Genomic DNA, 20,760 nt, shown 5'->3' on the forward strand with positions numbered 1-20,760 from the left:
AAAGAGACCGCGGCCGTAGGGGCAGGCGGCCGTGGAATTCCGGGCCGTCTGTCAGAAGATAGAGGCGAGACAACATCTCTCGTGACGGAGAGTGGTACACTAGAGCCGGAGGAAGGAGAAAACCAAGAGTTTCTGGCCTCGTATGCAGAGGTTATTGATTTGATTCGTCAAATTCAATAGCCTTTCGGAGAAGACAGAAACACCGGCCAGTATGCTTCCTCCTGGAATTGACATGGCGTTTGGACTAAAGAGGGATACCAAGGTGTCGTATGAATTGCCTTGTTCGAGTCATGCGGAATCGGTCTTGCAACACGTAAACGCAAAGATTGCAGGGAGGGATAATTCCTTAAGATCTAATAGATCATTTAAATTATTCCCCTCCAATGATAAAGCAAAGGAAAATATTATACGACACCGAAGGTCCCTTTGCTGTCTAGACAAATGAACCCTAATGTTGTAAGGTTAAGGCCTGGATTAACCTTGGATCAGGTTAAAATGGAGTGCCCTTCGATGACGTACCAATGAGGCTGCTACGTTAGAAGCAACAGCTTCTTCTGTCTTTCAGGCTGCGTCCTGGTTAGACCTTTGGTCAACAGCAGTGGCGAAAATTGCATCCTCGGAAGCAACAAGGAAAGTAGTGGATGAACCATTGTTCATTAGATTACTACAGTCAGGGTCCAAGGCGATTGCGTACCTGACAAACGTAAGTGCCAATGTTTGGGCAAATATCCTGCTAATGAGGAGAGATGCAGCATTGGCTAGACTAAGCCGCAATGTGGATTTGGATTCCCTGTTAGCAATGAGGAATGGGGATATCTTGGAATCGCAACTACTGTTGCCAGAGGTCATACTGGAAGAGGCGATAGATAGAAGAAGGATGGACACTAACGATAGGTTGGTGCAACAGGCAGTTAGGAAAACCTCTTAACAGTCAAACTATTCCTTTGGAGGGAAGACAACAGCAGATGTCTCGAAAGAAGACAGTGAGACATAGCATCCCTAATAGAGTCACAAGACCCTCTTCCCCAAAGAGGATAACTCATCGGCCCTTTCACGAATTAGAAAACACAGAGGAAGGGGCGTGGCAATAGGGAAGAGGAGAGGCTCAAGAAGATAGGATGGGCGCCTCCCATCACTCGGCCACACCAGTGGGGGGTTGCCTGGCAAATCACTGGAAGGCGTGGCAGGAACTAGGGGCAGAGCAGTGGGTGGTGGATGTTCTCAGGATCGGGGTATTTGATTCCGTTCGAGGAAAAACCCTACCGCCTGACACCCGAATCAACCATTACCCACGTCACTTATGCCCACAAATCTCAGAAGGCCACTATTCTGCAGGACGAAGTGAAGAAGATGATGGAAAAAGGAGCTGTGCAACAAGTATGCAGTCCGACAAAAGGCTTCTACAGCAGGATTTTCCTGGTACCAAAGCCAACGGGGAGTGGAGGACAGTAATAGACCTGTCAACGCTGAATCTGTTTATAAGGAAAACCAGTTTCAAGATGGAAACTCCGAAAAACGGTTCTACAAGCAGTCAGAATCGGAGACTTTATGCTGACAGTCGATCTAAAGGACGCATACTTTTCAGATACCAGTCCATCAGTCTTCAAGGAAATTTCTCCGCTTCAGTCTTGCAGGGAAAAGACTTTCGAGTTCAAGGTCCTGTGCTTCGGATTGACAACATCTCCTCAAGTTTTTACAAGGAGTGTTCACCCTCGTGTCGGCGTGGGCGCATGCTCAGGGGATCAGGCTAATAGATATCTGGACGATTGGCTGGTGATAGCAAAGTCCAGGGAGAATTAGACTCAGGGACAGGGCGGCCTCCTGCAGCTTTGTCACAGCCTAGGTATTGTGGTGAATCAGCAGAAGTCGCAGCTGGATCCAAGTCAACGTTTGGAATATCTGGGAATGGTGATAGACACAACACAAGCCAAAGTATTCCCGACAGACCAAAGAGTAGAGAAATGCAAACAAGTGGTGAATGCCTTTCTGGAAAGCAGACACAGCCAGCAAGACAGTGGCAGGTGGTGCTGGGAATCCTAACCTCCCTGGAGAAGCTAGTACCACAAGGAAGGCTACACCTTCGGTCCCTACAATGGAGGATGAAGGAGTTTTGGTCACCAACAGTAGATCACCCGTACGAGCAAATTCCCTTGTCGGCAGAAGTGAGGAAAGACTTGCTGTGGGTGGTGGTGGACGACGACAATCTGACAGTGGGTGTCCCCCTTCAACAATCCTCCCCAGACCTCTTGCTGTTCTCGGATGCGTCACTAGAAGGCTGGGGAGCCATATGGAGGAGTTGATGGTGTCAGCAAAATGGAGTTGCAAGGACAGAGAACTCCATATAAACGTGCTGGAGTTGAAAGCAGCTTTCCTTTCCTGGCTCTACAAGAATTCAGGGAGAGAGTAAAGGGACACTCAGTGGTATTGATGTCAGACAACACCACAGTAGTAGCTTATATAAACAAGCAAGGAGGCCTAGTTTCTCGGCAGTTACATGTAATGACAGTTCAACTTTCACCAGTGGGCTATAGAGAACCTGGTAGACATCAAGGCCAGGTATATTCCGGGAAAAAGAAACATAGTGGCCGACAAGTTGAGCCGCAGGGATCAGATTCTGGGAACGGAGTGGTCCCTACACCAAACAGGTAGTGGACAGGATGCTCATGTTGTGGGAAGGACCGATCATAGACCTATTCGCAACCAGGTACAACAAAAAGTTGGAAGTGTATTGTTCAGTAGTCCCGGACGCAGAGGCAGTAGCAGAAGATGCGCTACAACACCCCTGGGACAATCTGGACGTGTACGCATTTCCTCCATTTTTGTCTAATCCGTCAGGTTCTGAACAGGGTAATGCGGTCTCAGAACCTCAAGATGACCCTGGTAGCCCCGTTATGGCCGAAAGCAGAGTGGTTTCCAGACCTACTGGAACTCATAGTAGATGTTGCCAAGAGAGTTACCTCCATGGAGCAACCTTCTGTGTCAGCCTCACGTGGAGAGGTACCACCAGTCGGTGAAGTCCCTATCGCTTCACGGGTGGAGACTGTCAAGTATCTCCTCCGAGAGCGAGGGTTTTCGCAGAAAGCAGCAACTCAGATGGCAGGAATATCAGAAAATCATCTGCGACAGTATACCAAGGGAAGTGGTCAGCATACTGTGATTGGTGTCGTAGAGGGAACGTGTCTCCACTCGGTACCACTATTCAGCAGTTAGCAGACTTTCTGATATATCTCAGAACAGAAAAACATATGTCTGTATCTGCAGTGAAGGGGTACAGGGCTGCTCTAGCCTCAGTCTTACGAATGAAAGGAGTGGACATATCGTCTTCAATCATGGAGTTGGCCATGCTGATGAGGAGCTTTGAACAGTCATCCCGCCCACCAAAGGAGCTAAAAGCCCCAGATTGGGATCTGACCAAGGTACTGAGTAGTCTGACAAAACCCCCCTACGAACCACTAAGGTAGTCCACGGATAGGAGCCTGACCCTGAAGACAGTCTTCTTATTGGCCCTGGCTTCAACCAAAAAGGGTGGGGGAGCTACATGGCCTCTCATATCTCATAAAGCACTCGAGAGGTTGGAGATCAATGGTGTGTGAGTTTGTCCAGAATTCGTGGCAAAGACCCAAAATCCAACAATAGTAGACGGCAGATTCGACTCCTTTACCATACCTTCCTTGGCAGACTTTGTAGACAACGACAAAGCTGAAATGCTCCTGTGCCCCGTCAGGGCACTAAGGGAGTACGTAAAGAGAACAAGGCACCTCAGGCCGGGTGCCAGAGGTTGTTCGTAAGTACAGGACGGAACAAGAAGGAAGTGTCCAAGAATACAATATCATTTTGGCTAAGGGAGACGATCAGAGATGCTTATACGGCAGAAGACAGAGGGTCAGATAGCCAGGTGGGAGCTAGAGCTCATGACATCAGGGGTGTGAGTGCTTCCCTGGCATTTAAGAAGAACATGTCTGTGGATAAAATTCTGAAAGCTGGCGTGTGGAAGCGCCAAACAACTTTCACCTCATTTTATTTGAAAGATGTTGCCCATAGATCCTTGGACACCTTTTCCTTGGGTCCAGTGGTGGCGGCCCAACAAGTGATATAGTTCATCCAGTGCCCCTGGCGGGTCAGTTTGCGTCTAGTCTAAGATGAAGGTATGAAAGTAGAATGAATGGGATGACTGGTCTTTTTTCTTTACTACTTTCTTCCTACTCCTTTAACTACGGGCAATATGAAGGAGAGTACCGTCATGTGCTGGAACGGACTAGATGCAGGTGAGATGGTCAGCCATACTGTGAAGCTATCTTAGCTGATGATATACTTTTCAGTAGCAACACACCCCTCTGGATAATAAGGAAAAGAGGGGTGAAGGTGGATCCAGTCGCAAGGGACAAGAGTAAACAGTAGAATGGTATCTACACCCAGTGGGAGGAAACCAATAGATCCGCTTATATCTTTGGTCCTAGGTTCATTGTCCATTCTCTTAGAATTTCCCTATGTATTCGGAAATGGATAAGGTGGCAAACTCCCAGTCAGTTGTAGAGACTTACCTCCCTCCAATAGTAAGTCTATCCTAATGTTAAGACCGAAGGTTTGTTTCGTGTATGAACAAATACCAAATTTGTAACTAATTTGTATTTTTCATAACTAACAAACCTGAGGTCTTAACAGTTAAAGGCCCACCTCGAACCACCCCTCTAGCAGTCTAAACTGGGTTAGAAATATAACTGATGGGTCACAGGTAGCCGTGGGCATTCTGGGTATACATGCCCCGTGACCTGGTATAGATGCCATTAGTCCCTGGATCTCACAAGTGTAATTTTAATTCTACCGGTTTCCAGCTTGGCGCTAGTAAATCCTAATGTTAAGACCTCAGGTTTGTTAGTTATGAAAAATACAAATTAGTTACAAATTTGGTATTTTACAACTGACATACTGTCGTAAAAGATCAGAACTAAAACCAACAGCAGCCATTTGGTATATTTATGAGCAAATTTACAAAGACATCACATGAGACAGAAGTACTACATTCCCCCCTTGAAGTCAAAATCACTACTAAGCTTGCATGAGCCACCTAGTCTTGATTTTAGCCAGTGTAAAAGTTGCCATTAGTGAATTTATGGGCTATAAAAGTATTGGCACCTCTTTCCTGCCCAAATTCTTTCTAAATCGATTGTGCTTAATATCTTTTATCTACAGGATCAATCCGTCCACCATCCCAGACTTGTTATTACTATTAACAAGGAGCAAACCGTCCATTAAGGGTTAATCTGATGTAATAATTAGGCTTGATGATTCTATGTTTTATTATTAGCAACAATAATTGTACCTACCCCTTACAGTACATACTACGTACCTACCGCAGCCTGTGGTGCTCATTCAGCCATCGGTAATATGGCCGCATTGGGCGTACGTAGGGCAGTTATTTTAATACAGTACTATATATTTAAAAATGTAAAAAAGTGTCTAATACAGTGTGTTATTTAACACTGAGCTTATGTGATTGTAATTTATGTGTAATGTGTTCTATAAAAAGGCAAGGTTAGGGTAATATCTGATGGTCAAGAACGGATTAATCCATTTTCAGTTATTTCTTAGGGGGAAAATTCATTCAGATCTTGACTAAATCACGTCTCGTCGCTTCTGGAACAGATTAGCATCTAGGTCCGGGGCTCTACTGTACCTCATTGTGAATGCAGGGAGTCCCCGGTTATGTGGGGGTTCTGTTCTCAGTAGCGTGCTGATAAGCAAAAACTGCCATGAACTGAAACTCAGCAATTTATGGCGCTTACAGCTCCGAGTCGATTAATGGCACCTCTGTTAGGCATTTTATGGTGCCATGACTCTATTTATGGTGCCCATAACCAAAACTGCCCATTATGGCACCATAAAACCCGATCACCATTAACCAAGTCCACCGATAACCGAGGACTGCCTATAATCGTATATTTAATGTTTGCTTCCTATAGAGCATTTTGTTTCTGCCCTCAATCATTCTCTGTAGGGAAGGTTTTGTTTCTGTAAATGAGCCATTGGTTTTAGTAAATGTGATGCTTCTTAGTCTAAATAAATACTTAATGGTGTTGTTGTTGAAAGGAGTAATGTATTTAGGAAGGCAGAGGTTTTTATTTTACAAAATAGACAATATGTTTTTCATAAAAAATGTTGATATTTCTTTGTTTGACTTTTCTTGCAGGAAAGAGGCAAATGTTTTAGAATTGAAAAAACGATATAACAACCTTTATGTTCCATCGGATGTATTCTTGGCCCGACCGTTATGGTCAGATACCTTTCCTGCACACAGGTCCTTTCAGTTTCCCCGTCCTGTCTCTTTTCATATAATGAATAAGGAAGTGGAACCTGTTCTAGAAAATGATGCCATATATGATCCCCCTGATGTCAACCATTGCTATGCTGCCAAGGTTAGTTTGTTGTATTTATGATGTAATTTTAGTTGTACCATAACAAATTGTGGAAGCAAATCTTATTTCTGCTATTATGCTAAGATTCATACATTTTATTGAGTACTACAACAATTTTGGTATAACTCATTGATGTGCTAGTGCAAAATGCAAACCTCTGCTTCACTTCTGTAGTCAGACTTCCATTATTATATAACCTGTTAAGTGTCACCAACTGCATGTCTCGGTCGCCTGCTGCTCATGCCACACCACCTTTGATGGAGCAAAACGTTCTTCTTTCAAGGCTGGAGCTGCACAGAAAGAGTCTGACAAAGGACTTCTACCTCTCGTCTCCCGCTTCGCTGTAGGCACTCGATAAATGATTTGATTTCTTCTTGTTTTGATACCATCTATCCCCCATAATGAGTGTTCTAAGGTGAAGGACAAACCTTTTGCCTGAAAAAATATCACTACTCGATGAAGAAGCTGTTGATGATTACGAGACTCGGCTTAGTAGCTCATGATTACCTGATTCTAAAGAAAACCATAATTGTTCATGCGTGAAAAAACCTTCGGTCTTAACAATAGGATTATTTCTAGCGCCTAGCAGGATCTGGTTATAAAAAAACAGATGAAAGCAAGGAATCTTGTGATATCTGGCAACACATGCGTAGATCGGGTGAAGAGTGGTCAAGGACCACATGCCTACACCACCGCGTCAGTCTTTTCTTTAACTGCCAGGGCGAGAGTCGTGGTTAACCCCTCTTGGCCTTTACCTGGTTCATTGCCTGTTTTGCTTGAGTTTAGTGTGTGTTTGGCTGATATTATGGCTGCTTCTGCTCCTTCTTGGCCTCTTCAACGTGTGTGCCCCGGAATTCCAGGTTTTCTGTGTTCTCGTTTTTTGGCTTCGGCGGCAACCGATCCCCACATTATGTGTAGCAGGTGCCGTTCTAATTTTTGTACTATAACGAATCCTTGCATGGAATGCTGGGCATGGCCTAAAGAGCAGTTGAAGTCTTTTTATAGCAAGAGAGAGCATCGTATATATACGTACAAAACATCACGTCAAAACATCTGCTCCCCTACATACATAGTAAAAGGCTCAGGTAGTTTTGGAGCGCTACGTATATATATGTACTAAACGGTTAAAGGGTTAAGAGCCAGGCTAAAAAATCAGTATGCAGCACCCCAGGCCGGGGAAACTTTGCGGTCAGCCAATTTGAGAATAAACATCAGTGGAAAGAGGAAGATATGCAAATGTGCAATGTAAGAAAAAAAAAATGCTAGAAAATTTTCCCTACCTTCTTCAAGAAGTTGAAAAATGACAAATTTGTAACTAATTTGTATTTTGTTCATGAACCTTACCTGCCAGATATATATATAGCTGTATTCTCCGAAGTCCGACAGAATTTCAAAACTCCCGGCACACGCAGTGGTCGGCCAGGTGGTAGTACCCATTCCCGCCGCTGGGAGGCGGGCGTCAGGAACCATTCCCATTTTCTGTCAGATATTTTCTATCACCGGTGCAGCCAACAAATGTTTTCTGCACCTCCGTCATTGGATTTTGGAACTCTTTTGGTCACTTGAGTATCCCGATTGATTTTTTGGTCTTTGATTTGGATCGGTGGTTAGACATACGCTAATTGTGGATTGGTTTTGAATTTGGCTTGATTTTTCCTTAAACTTGAGATGTCTGGATCTAGTTCGACTAGCGCCAGAGTATGTTGTGTGGAAGAATGCAAGGTGAGGCTACCGAAATCTTCGGTAGACCCTCATACAGTGTGCGCGAATTGTCGGAAACATGTTTGTGTGTTTGATGATCGCTGCAATGAATGTGAGAGTATGTCTGATTCTGCGTGGAAGGCGTATGAATCATATGTGTGTAAAATAGAAAGAGATAGGGTAAGAAGGAGTGTAACGCCAGTTACACATCCAGTGGAATTTATCCCTCCTAAACCTGTGATGCCTTCGGGCCCTACATTAGTGTCTGTGGAGGGTAATACCCTATCAATGATTCTTGAATCTTTGCGTAGCCTGGAATCAAAAGTGCAAGCATTAGAAGGTGTTAATAGTGCAGTGGTGTGTAGTGATAATGCTCCGAGTGTTGCGGAAGGGGGGTCGGACAACCGATCTGACGTTCCTTCGGCAAGACCTGGGGGCGCTTCCCAGGCTTCCAAAGTTCGTAAACGGATCTTGAAAGAGTGCTTTTCGTCATCAGAATTGTCCTCCCCGCGCAGCGGTTGGAGCTTTCGGAAGCGATCGCGCCCTTTGAAGAGGACAAAGACGATAGATGCCGGACAGGCGGCCGCCGCCTTTGATTCCTCAGAGGAGGACGCTGCACATCCGTTAGCCCCTTCTGTTTTGCGGTCGTCTCCAGAACAATTCGAAGACTCTCCACCGCAAAAGAGAGCAAAGGTGCAAGGTGTCACACAGGCGACCGGCACCTTTGGTCTTAGGGAGAAGGACGCTTCACGTCCTTTCTCTTCTTCTGTGTTGCGATCGTCGCCGGAGAGGATGTCTTTTGACGATAATGCTTTTGAGCGCCCTGGTTGCGCTAAGGATATACCTGTGGCGGTCCATGTGAGAAGGAGGAGGGCTTCCCCTCGCCCCTCGTCTTCTCACAGGATCAGCCCTAAATCGAAGAAGATTGAGAATTTGCAACATCAAATTGCCTTATTAGTTGCAGAGAAAGAGGATAATTCACGTCACAGGAGGAAGGATGATAAACTGCCAGTCAAGAGATCCAGGCAGTCTCCTTCTCCTTCTCATCGCCTCGCTCTTTCTCCTGTTACCTCACCTTCGAGATTTCGTGCACGAAGGTCTGCAGAGCACGACGTTAAGGCAGCAGCGAGACTTGACGCCAGGCTTGACGTTCGACTGGGCGCTCGGCTCGACGCCGGGCGGGGCGCTCGGCTGGATGCCAAGCGTGACGCTCGGCTGGATGCCAAGCGTGACGCTCGGCTGGATGCCAAGCGTGACTCTCGGCTCGACGCTCGGCTTGACGCCAGGCATGGCGCGCAGCTGGACGCACGACGTAATGTTTCTTCAGACATTCGCCGAGATTCGGAGGATAGTAATGAATCTCAAGAAGGAAACTTGTCGGAGGAATTAACTGAAGAACAATCATCAACAGTATCTTCAGATTACCAGGTTTTGGTTCAATTGCTTCGAACCTCTTTTGAAGAGAAGTTTGTTCATGAAACTTACCTGTCAGATATATATAGCTGTATTTCTGACGTCCGACAGAATTTCAAAATTCGCGGCACACGTAGTGGGGCGTCAGGTGGTTAGTACCCATTCCCGCCGCTGGGAGGCGGATATCAGGAACCATTCCCATTTTCTATTCATATTTTTTCTGTCGCCGGTGCTGCAAACATCTGTTACAGTACCTCCGTCTTAGGATTTTTTTCATTATCTCGCTTAATATATCTGGATTGACTTTTGGTATCGACTTCTGGATTGTTGGATTGGCACGCGTAATAGTGGATTGGTTTTTGATTTTGGATTGGCTTTTCTGGATTCAGTATGTCTGGATCAAGTTCGGGAAGTTTCAGAGTGTGTGTAGGAGTGAATGTAAGGTGAGGCTTCTTAAACCTCAGTTGATCCTCACACAGTTTGTATGGATTGCAGGGGGCATGTTTGCGTGGTTGATGATCGGTGCAATGAATGTAAGGATTTGGATGATGATAAATGGAGGATGTATGAGACCTATCGGCGTAAATTGGAGCGCGATAGAGTCAGGAGGTCTTCCTCCAAGGGCAGCTCTACTAAAGGTAAGGATAGTAATTTCTCCTCCTCTAACACCAGTAGATTTTGCCCAACCTAATCCTGTTTTGTTGCCTTCGGGCCCCAGTGCTGTGTCTGGAGAAGGTAACACCCTTTCTCTGATTCTAGAGTCTATTCGTGCTCTCGAATCTAAAGTATTGGGCCCTAGAAACCGGCCCAGTGAAAGTTTGTGTTAGTGCCCCTAGTGTTGTGGAGGGGGCGTCAGATCGGCCCCATAATGCCTCTAGGCCTAGACCTCTATCGGACTCCCAGTACTCAGGGAGTGGGTATGTCGAAAGCCGCAAGAGGGTTACGGGGGCTTCCCCACCGATCTGGCGTCCCTTCGGCAGGCCTTGTTGCTAAATCCCAGGCTGCCAAGGAGCGCGCACGAGCGCGTATCCTGAAAGATTGCTTTTTCGTCCTCCGAAGCGTCCTCCCCGCGCAAAGGGGTGGAGCGCTCGGAGAGACTCGCGTCCGTTGAAAAGGACTTTTCGCTTTGAGGACGCTTCACGTCCTATGTCTCCTCTTTCGTCAGAGGACGCTTATGACGCCTTTCCTCCTCAGAAGAGAGGAAGGCTTTCTACCGATGAGGACGTTCGTTTCCACGCACAGGCGTGTTCACCTGAGAGGCAGATAGCTGTACCTGCTAGAAGGAAGGAGGCGTCCCCTCGCCCCTCGCCTTCTCGCAGTCTCAGTCCTGCCCCTTCTTTTGCTCCTTCGTCACCTACGAAGGATATCCTTGTGTCCCTTCAGGACCAGATTACGTCGCTGATGGCTCAGAGGACTTGCCCAGCAGCAGTCGAGCCTAAGCGTAGGAAGGACGTTCGGCTGCCCGTCAAGAGGACGAAGCGGCCTCATTCTCTCTCAGCTCGCTCGTCTCTCTCCGCCTCTCCGGATCGTCAACGTTCTCGCTCTCCTAGCAGATCTTTTACTCTCTCAGGAGAAGACGCTCGTCAGGACGCTCGGCGTTCGAAGCAGGACGCTTTGCGCTCTCGGCAAGTAGCGGTTGAGGACGCTCGGCAGGACGCTCGGCGTTCTAGACAGGACGCTTTGAGCTCTCTTCAAGACACTTTTAAGGACGCTCGGCAGGACGCTCGGCGCGCGAAGCAGGACGCTTCTGGTTATAGACAGGACGCTTTTGAGGACGCTCCGCAGGACGCTCGCCGTGTGAAGCAGGACGCTTTTCGAGCGAAGCAGGACGCTTTTGAGACTGCAAAGCAGGACGCTCGCTTGTCTAAGCAGGACGCTTTTGGCGCCGCTCGTCAGGAAGCTCGCGCTTCCTTTCGTAGGGGAGCTTCTGTTAAGACAGTTCACGTGGCTTCTAAGGACGCTCCTCTTTCGGAAGATGTCCGTGCCTCTAAAGATCAACGTACGGCCGCTTCCGTACCTGTAGCGGACTTCCAACCAACGGAAGTCTTTATTCAGGATTGAGACTACGGGACGTACTCCCTCTCCTGATAGGCGTTCTCCAGTTCCTCTTAGGGAAGGAAGGGGAACTTAGTAGTCCAGGGTAGTTCCGTAGAGGAAGAACAGCCGGTAGCTTCAGCTGTCTCGGACTACAAGGTTCTTGTTAGGCTGTTACGTTCAGCCTTCGGGGACAAGTTCCAGCCGACAGCCCCTAGGTCTCCTCCCTCGCAACTTTCGTCTTCCAAGACCGTAAAGACCCCTGAATTCGTCGAAATGAAGACATCGCTGTCGACCAAGAGGGCGTTTAAGAAACTTCAAGACTTTATGTCCAGAAGGAAGGATCAGGGCAAGACCACTTTCGCCCATCCACCCTCTAGACTCGCCGGGAAAGGAGGAGTTTGGTATGAGACCAAGGAGGATGTGGGAATAAAGGTCCCTTCGTCCGCTTTGGGTGACTTCTCCAGTTTAGTGGACGCCCAGAGGAGGTCTCTCTTAGCGTCTGCTAAGGTGACCTGGACTCCGGTTGAGACTGACCACCACTTGAAGGGACTTCTTCGTACCCTTAATGTGTTTAATTTCCTAGATTGGTGTCTGGGAGTTTTGGACCTTCAGTCTAGAAGTCCTGATTCTCTCAGTCTGGGGGAGCTGTCCAGCGTGTTGTCATGTATGGACAAGGCCGTCAGGGATGGTTCGGAGGAGCTAGTTTCGAATTTTGGAACTGCCTTCCTGAAGAAAAGAGCACTGCTGTGCAATTTTACTGCTAAGTCGGTATCTCCCGCTCAGAAAGCGGAATTGCTCTTTGCGCCTCTTTCGGACCATCTCTTCCCCCAGGCTATGGTAAAGGATCTTGCACAGAGTTTGCAAGAAAAGGCGACCCAGGACCTCTTGGTTCAGTCTTCAAGACGTCCAGCGGTTCCTTCCACTTCAACATTCAGCAAACCCCCGAAGAAAGTCAAACCCTTTCGCGGGGCACCCCCCTCGAGAGCAGCTCCTCGAGGGAGAGGGTTTTCGAGAGGAAGAGCTTCATTCAAACCTAAAAACAGCAAATGAAGATCTCGTCCTTCAGACACCAGTCGGGGCCAGACTGGAATTCTTTGCGGAGGCTTGGAGGCAGAGAGGAGCGGATCCTTGGACCCTCAAGATAGTAGAGCGGGGGTACAAGATCCCCTTTCTACATCCTCCTCCTTTGACTTCAACTCCCAGAGACCTCTCTCCATCCTATCAGGGAGAGAAGAAAAGTGTTCTTTTCGATCTCTTAGACCAGATGGTCGAAAAAAGAGCGGTGGAACAAGTCTTGGACCTAGAGTCACCGGGCTTCTACAACAGGATTTTCCTAGTGCCGAAGCAGTCGTCAGGTTGGCGCCCGGTCCTGGATGTGAGCAGGCTAAATCTTTTTGTAGAAAAGATAAAGTTCAGAATGGAGACGCCTCAGTCGGTGCTGGGAGCATTGAGACCTGGCGACTGGATGGTGTCTCTAGACCTGCAGGACGCATACTTCCACGTCCCAGTCCACCCTCTTTCAAGGAAGTACCTGAGATTCGTCTTGGACAACAGGGTTTGGCAGTTCAGAGCCCTTTGTTTCGGTCTCAGCACGGCCCCGATGGTTTTCACAATGATTATGAGGAATGTAGCGAAGTGGCTCCATTCGTCAGGAATCAGGATATCCCTCTACCTCGACGATTGGCTGATCAGAGCGTCGTCGAGGCAGAAGTGTCTGAAGGACCTTCAGTTTACGCTAGCCCTAGCAAAGTCTCTGGGTCTGTTGGTCAACACCGAAAAGTCGCATCTGACCCCGACACAGTCCATCGTGTATCTGGGGATTCAGATGGATTCAGTGGCTTTTCGGGCGTTTCCATCCCAGGAACGTCAGCGACTGGGGTTAGAGAAAGTCGCAGCCTTCCTAGAGAGAGAAGCTTGTTCGGTGAGGGAGTGGATGAGTCTGCTGGGCACCATTTCCTCGCTAGAAAAGTTTGTCTCGCTGGGAAGACTGCACCTCAGGCCTCTTCAATTCTTCCTTGCGGAAGAATGGACGTCGAAAGGGGACCTGAATGCGATCCTAAGGATCTCCAACGAAGTAAGAGTACACTTAAGATGGTGGCTCGACCCTCAGAAGTTACGAGAGGGCCTCTCCTTAAATCTTCTGAGCCCCGACCTAGTGTTGTTCTCAGACGCTTCCATTTCCGGTTGGGGAGCAACACTAGGGGGGGAAGAAGTGTCAGGCTCCTGGAGAGGGGAACAGGTAGCCTGGCACATCAATGTAAAGGAACTGGCAGCGATATTCCTGTCGCTGCAGTTCTTCGAAGAAAGATTGTCAAGCAAGGTTGTTCAAGTCAACTCGGACAGTACCACAGCCCTTGCGTATCTAAAGAATCAGGGAGGGACTCGCTCCAGATCCCTTTTTCTCCTGGCGAAGGAAGTTCTGCTATGGGCAGACGCAAGGCGCATCAAGATCCTGACAAGATTCGTGGCAGGGGTCAGAATGTCAGGGCGGACCTTCTCAGCCGCCGAAATCAGATTCTACCAACAGAATGGACCTTGCACCAGGAAGTCTGTCAACAGTTATGGAAATTGTGGGGACGTCCTCTAGTAGACCTGTTCGCTACATCAAGGACGAAGAGGCTTCCTCTGTATTGCTCCCCGGTTCTGGACCCAGGGGCAATTGCAGTGGACGCGTTTTGCTCTGGAACTGGACAGACCTGGATCTTTACGCCTTTCCCCCGTTATTCAAGATCATGGGGGACGTAATGAGAAAGTTCGCAGCGTCAGAAGGGACAAGGTTGACTCTGATTGCCCCAATGTGGGCCAGCAAGAGAGTGGTTCACAGGTACATGACGTTCCTTGTGGACTTGCCCAAGAACGTTGCCCTGGAGGAGAGATCTACTCAGACAGCCTCACTTCAAAAGGTTTCACCAAAACCTCTCCGCTCTGGCCCTGACTGCGTTCAGACTATCGAAAAGCTGGCCAGAGCGAGAGGCTTTTCAAAGGCAGCTGCGAGAGCAATCGCTAATGCTCGAAGAGCCTCTTCAAGAGCTGTCTACCAGTCTAAGTGGTCCTCCTTCAGGGCATGGTGCAAGAAGGAAGGAATTTCCTCTTCCACGACCTCTGGTGAATCAGATAGCAGATTTCTTACTCTATCTAAGAAATGTGCAAAAATTGGCAGTTCCTACAATCAAGGGTTATAGGAGTATGTTGTCTGCCGTTTTCGCCACAGAGGAATGGACCTCTCCGACAATAAGGATCTGCACGATCTCTTAAGGTCGTTTGAAACCACCAAATTCCACAAGCAAGACCGCCCTCATGGAATTTAGATGTGGTGTTGAAACATCTGATGCTAAGTCCCTTTGAGCCTCTCCATGAAGCTTCTCTAAGGGACTTAACGAGAAAAACGCTTTTCCTAGCTTCTCTGGCGACGGCGAAGAGAGTTAGTGAAATCCAAGCGTTCAGTAGCCTTCCTAGTGGGTTTCAAGGGAGACAGCGCTGTCTGCTCGTTGAACCCTTCTTTCTTGGCTAAGAACGAGAACCCGTCTAATCCTTGGCCAAAGAGCTTTGAAATCAAAGGAATATCGAGTCTCGTGGGTCAAGAACCAGAGAGAGCCCTGTGCCCTGTCAGGGCTCTCAAGTTCTATGTGAATAGGACTAGAGAGATAAGAGGTCCCTCAGGTAATCTCTGGTGCTCGGTGAAGAGACCAGATTTGCCGTTGTCGAAGAATGCTGTTGCTTTCTTTCTGAGGGGACGTCATTAAAGAGGCTCATTCATCTTGCCAGAAGACTGATATGAGCCTCTTTAAAGTGAAAGCTCACGAGGTCAGAGCCGTAGCTACCTCTCTTGCCTTCCAAAGGAACATGTCTATCAGAGATATTCTTGATAGCACCTTCTGGAGGAGCAATTCCGTATTCGCCTCACATTACCTCCGGGATGTGAGAACGATTTACGAGAACTGTAGTTCTTTGGGACCTTACATTTCGGCAGACACAGTTTTGGGGGCTGAAGGTAGCTCTCTCCCTATCCCTTAGCTTAGTTAGGTTAGTTTATTGTGTTTTTTGGTTGATGGTGAGATCTTCTGTGAAAATCTCCCATTCCATAGTGTTAATATCAGGGGTTTTTTGGGTTAGTTGGTCAGGTGGTGGTCGGTTGCTGTGTTACTGCCATATGTTTGCCTAGATGGTCTTGTCGCATTGTGGTCACGTCCCCGTTGACAGAGCATCCAGAGAGCACCAGCACTACAGGTCAAAACCTGGCTGGCAACTCTGATAAAGCATAAGCAGGCTTTAGGTGACAGTAATCACATAGTCTACTTTGCTATCAGGTAAGGAACCAATAAGTTAATCTTTTATTTTAATTTAAATTTCCTAAAAAATCCTAGTCTGTCTCTACCCACCATCCGAAGGTGTGATTCAGCTATATATATATCTGACAGGTAAGTTTCATGAACAAAATGTTATTGTTATAATACAATTAAGTTTGTTCATACTTACCTGGCAGATATATATACTTAGAGTGCCCACCCTCCTCCCCTCAGGAGACAAGGGCCATGAATAAATATGAATAGAAAATGGGAATGGTTCCTGATATCCGCCGCCCAGCGGCGGGAATGGGTACTACCACCTGACCGCCCCACTACGTGTGCCGCGAATTTTGAAATTCTGTTGGACGTCAGAAATACAGCTATATATATATCTGCCAGGTAAGTATGAACAAACTTAATTGTATTATAACAATAACATTTTAAACCTGAAGCCCCGCAGTCGCCTCCTTCACAATTGCTATCGTCTTAAGGCTATCAAGACTCCAGGATTGTTGAAGATGGCTACTTCATTATCAACAAAAAGGGCTTTTAAGAAAATGCAGAATTGGATGGAGTCAAGAAAAGCCCGAAACAAGAACGCTTTCGCCCTACCCCTTCAAGACTGACAGGTAAGGCGGTCTTTGGTATGAGACAGGGGAGGAGATAGGTTTTAGAGCCCCCTCTTCGTCCCAAGGTGACTTCGCTACCTTGGTAGATGCACCGAAGAGATCCCTTTTGTCGACGACGAAAGTGCCCTGGACCCTTTCTGAGATGGACCATCATATGAAGGGAATCTTCCGTAGGATAGAAGTTTTCAACTTTTTGGATTGGTGTTTAGGGGTCTTGGATAACCGGTCGCGTAGTCCTGATTCGCTTAGCCTCGAGGAGCTGTCCAGCGTGCTTGCATGCATGGACAAGGCCGTCAGGGATGGTTCGGAGGAGTTGGCTTCGCACTTCTGCACTTCGATTTTGAAGAAGAGAGCGGCCTATTGTGGTTTTACTGCAAAGGCGGTCTCTCTCTCTCAAAAGGCAGAATTGTTGTATGCGCCTCTTTCGTGCCATCTTTTCCTCAGGCTATGGTCAAAGATCTGGCTGTCAGTCTACAAGAGAAGGCTACCCAAGACCTCCTAGCTCAGTCGGCAAAACGTACGGTTGTTTCTTCTACGTCGGCACGGGCGCAACCGTTCAAGAAGCAGAAGCCCTTTCGAGGTGGAGTTTCCTCGAGAACATCTTCTCGAGGAAATACACGTTCCAGAGGCAGAGTCTCGGCTAAGATCAGAGGAAAGAAATGAACCAGATATCCTTCAGCCACCAGTAGGAGCCAGGCTTCGACTATTCTCAAAAGCTTGGATAGAAAGGAAGGCGGACAGCTGGTCGCTCAACGTCATCAAGCGGGGGTACAAGATTCCTTTCTGAAACCTCCCCACTGTGCACGACACCCAAGGATGTATCCCCTATTTACCATCAGGAGAAGCAGCAAATCCTTTTCGATCTGCTTGAGCAGATGTTGGAAAAGAGAGCGGTGGAACAGGTCGTAGACCTGGAATCTCCAGGCTTCTACAACAGGATATTCCTGGTGCCGAAACAGTCAGGAGGTTGGCGACCAGTCTTAGATGTGAGCAGTCTGAATCGGTTCGTACAGAAGCAGAAATTCAAGATGGAGACACCTCAGTCAGTTCTTGGGACCTTAAGACCAAAACGATTGGATGGGTTTCATTAGACCTTCAAGACGCATATTTCCACGTCCCCATCCATCCACAGTCGATGAAGTATCTTCGGTTTGTCCTAAAAGGGACAGTTTATCAATTCAGGGCGCTTTGCTTCGGATTGAGCACTGCCCCTATGATCTTCACAACTTTAATGAAGAACGTGGCGAGGTGGCTTCATCTTGCAAATATCAGTCTCTATGTACCTGGACGACTGGCTCATTCGTGCCTCCACTCAAACGCGGTGTCTGAAGGATCTTCAAACAACTTTATCGTTGGTGAAGTCCCTGGGACTACTGGTGAATTTCGAAAAGTCACATCTGATTCCAACCCAATCCATCTTGTATCTGGGAATTCAGATGGATTCAGTGGCTTTTCGAGCTTTTTCGTCCCAGGGACGTCAGCAGCAATGTTTAGACAAAGTGACAGCCTTCCTAAGGAAAGATTCGTGCTCGGTGAGGGAATGGATGAGCCTGCTGGGGACCATTTCCTCACTGGAGAAGTTTGTTTCTTTGGGGAGACTGCACCTCAGACGCTACAATTTTTTCTCAAGGAAAATTGGAAAGAAAACAAGAATCTGGATATGAGCTTAAAAATTTCAAGAGAGGTAAAACATCACTTAAAATGGTGGCTAGATCCAGTGAAGTTGTCGGAGGGCGTGTCTCTCAAGCTTCAGAGCCCCGACCTAGTGTTGTTCTCCAATGTGTCCACCACGGGGTGGGGAGCAACATTAGGGGGGGAAGAAGTGTCAGGCACCTGGAGAGGGGAACAGGTGTCCTGGCACATAAACCTAAAGGAAATGGCAGCCATCTTTTTAGCTCTCCAGTTTTTGCCAAGAAAAGTCTCGCATCGAAATAGTCCAAGTCAACTCAGACAACACCACAGCTCTGGCGTACTTGAAGAAGCAGGGAGGAACACAGTCTCGGTCCCTTTTTGGCCTGGCAAAGGAGATCTTGCTGTGGGCAAGGGCACTGGACGTCACTATCCTTACAAGGTTTGTAGCAGGAGTAGAGAACGTCCGGGCAGATCTCCTCAGCAGACGAGGTCAACTTCTGCCAACCGAGTGGACTCTGCATCAGGAGGTATGCCAAGAGCTGTGGGGGTTATGGGGACGTCCGCTAGTGGACATCTTGCGACGTCCAGAACGAAGAGGCTTCCACTGTACTGCTCCCATACTCGACCCAGTGGCAGTGGCGATAGACGCACTTCTCTGGGACTGGACGGGGATGGACCTGTACGTCTTTCCCCCGTTCAAGATCCTAGGGGAAGTCATGAGAAAGTTTGCGGCGTCGGAAGGGACGAGAATGACTTTGTTTTGATCGCCCCGTTCTGGCCGGTGAGAGACTGGTTCACAGAGGTCATGGCCTTCGTAGTAGACTTCCCGAGGACGCTTCCAGTAAGGACAGATCTACTCAGACAGCCCCACTTCGAGAGGTACCACAGAAACCTCTCCGCTCTGAGTCTGACTGCATTCAGACTATCCAAAAGTTGGCCAGAGCGAGAGGCTTTTCTATGTCAGTGGCGAAAGCTATCGCCAGTGCAAGAAGAGCTTCATCCAATGCAGTTGTACCAATCGAAGTGGGCAGTCTTCAGGAGTTGGTGCAAGTAGAACGGCATTTCCTCCACCACGACCTCTGTGAGCCAGATTGCTGACTTCCTTTTATATCTGAGAAGGGATCTAAAACTTGCAGTCTCTACAATCAAGGGGTATAGGAGTGTGCTTTCAGTTGTCTTTAGGCACAGAGGCCTGGATTTAGCGGACAACAGTGACCTTCACGATCTCATGAGATCTTTTGAAACAACGAAGGTTCAACAACCCAGGTTGCCGTCTTGGAACTTGGATGTAGTTCTGAAGTTCCTCATGTCCAGTCCATTCGAACCTATGCATACGGCTTCCCTGAAGGATGTTACTAGAAAAGCTATCTTCCTGACTGCTCTGGCGACGGCGAAGAGAGTCAGCGAGGTACAAGCGATTAGCAAATACGTGGGCTTTAAAGGTTATAACGCGGTTTGTTTCTTGAGCCCAACGTTCCTGGCAAAAAATGAAAATCCGTCCAACCCTTGGCCTAGGACCTTCGAAATTAAAGGGATGGCCGAAATCGTTGGGCGCGAGCCAGAGTTTTGTGCCCTGTCAGGGCTCTAAAATTCTACCTAAAGAAGACTAAGGATTGTAGAGGTCTTTCGGATAACTTGTGGTGTTCGGTAAGGAAGCCAAATTTACCAATGTCGAAGAATGCTTTGGCTTTTTTCTTGAGGGACACCATCAGGAAGCGCATTCATCCTGTCAAGACAGTGATATGAAAATGTTGAAGGTGAATGCGCATGAAGTGAGGGCTATTTCTACGTCGGTAGCCTTCCAAAAGAACATGGCACTTAATGACATCTTGAATGCCACATTTTGGCGTAGTAATTCAGTGTTTGCCTCTCACTACCTTCGGGAGGTGAGGACTACATACGAGAACTGTTGCTCTTTGGGCCCATATGTTGCAGCAGACACTGTATTGGGTACAGAGAGTAGCACTCTTCCTATCATTTAGGAAATAATATGTTAGTTTGGACTTTTTAATTTTATTTCCTTTTATTTTTTATTTTTAGTTTATTATGCTTATTTAGGTGTTTAGTTTATTGTGGTCTTGGGTCGGCCGCCTTAGGCGGACTTCCCTCCATTAGCCTTGGTTATACGAAGTTTAAGCAGATAGGCTAGGTCGGGTGGTAATGATTTGCTTCGCCCTCATAATAGGGTAAAATGTTTTTGTCACATTGTGGTCATGTACCCGTTGACAAATCATCTGGAGCGCACCAGCTATATAGGTCACGTCCTTGCTGGCATCTCCAGTGAAGCATTAACAGCATTCGGTGTCTAATCAACACCTATATGATCTGTCACATTGTGGTCACGCTCCCCGTGACAGTTCATTAGAGCGCACCAGCTACACAGGTCACGTCCTTGCTGGCACCTCTAGGAATGCATTACCCAAGAAATTGGAGGTCTATAATGTAGGATCTAGTTGTTTTGTGGTCACGCCCCCGTTGACAGATCCTCTAGAACTCAACAGCATCGCAGGTCACTACCTTGCTGGAGTCTCTAGTAAAGCAGAAGCAGACTTGGGTGACGGTACTCACGAAGTCAGCTATGCTAACAGGTAAGGAACCAAGATATCAATCATGTAAATGGAATTTGTTTTCCCAAAAAATCCGAGTCTG

The 20,760-nt window shown here is 47.6% G+C and overlaps 1 protein-coding gene across 1 annotated transcript in view; it reads left to right on the forward strand.

Annotated features, from left to right (window-relative positions):
* Window positions 1-20,760, forward strand: part of LOC135218386 (cell division cycle and apoptosis regulator protein 1-like) — a 184,240-nt gene that overhangs the window by 67,995 nt on the left and 95,485 nt on the right. The window contains exon 6 of the mRNA XM_064254676.1: window positions 6,188-6,413. Coding sequence (XP_064110746.1) covers window positions 6,188-6,413 — 226 coding nt within the window. The remainder of the gene's footprint in view (window positions 1-6,187; window positions 6,414-20,760) is intronic.

The sequence above is a fragment of the Macrobrachium nipponense genome, chromosome 9 (assembly GCF_015104395.2).
Source record: "Macrobrachium nipponense isolate FS-2020 chromosome 9, ASM1510439v2, whole genome shotgun sequence".
Taxonomy (NCBI): Eukaryota; Metazoa; Arthropoda; class Malacostraca; order Decapoda; family Palaemonidae; genus Macrobrachium; species Macrobrachium nipponense.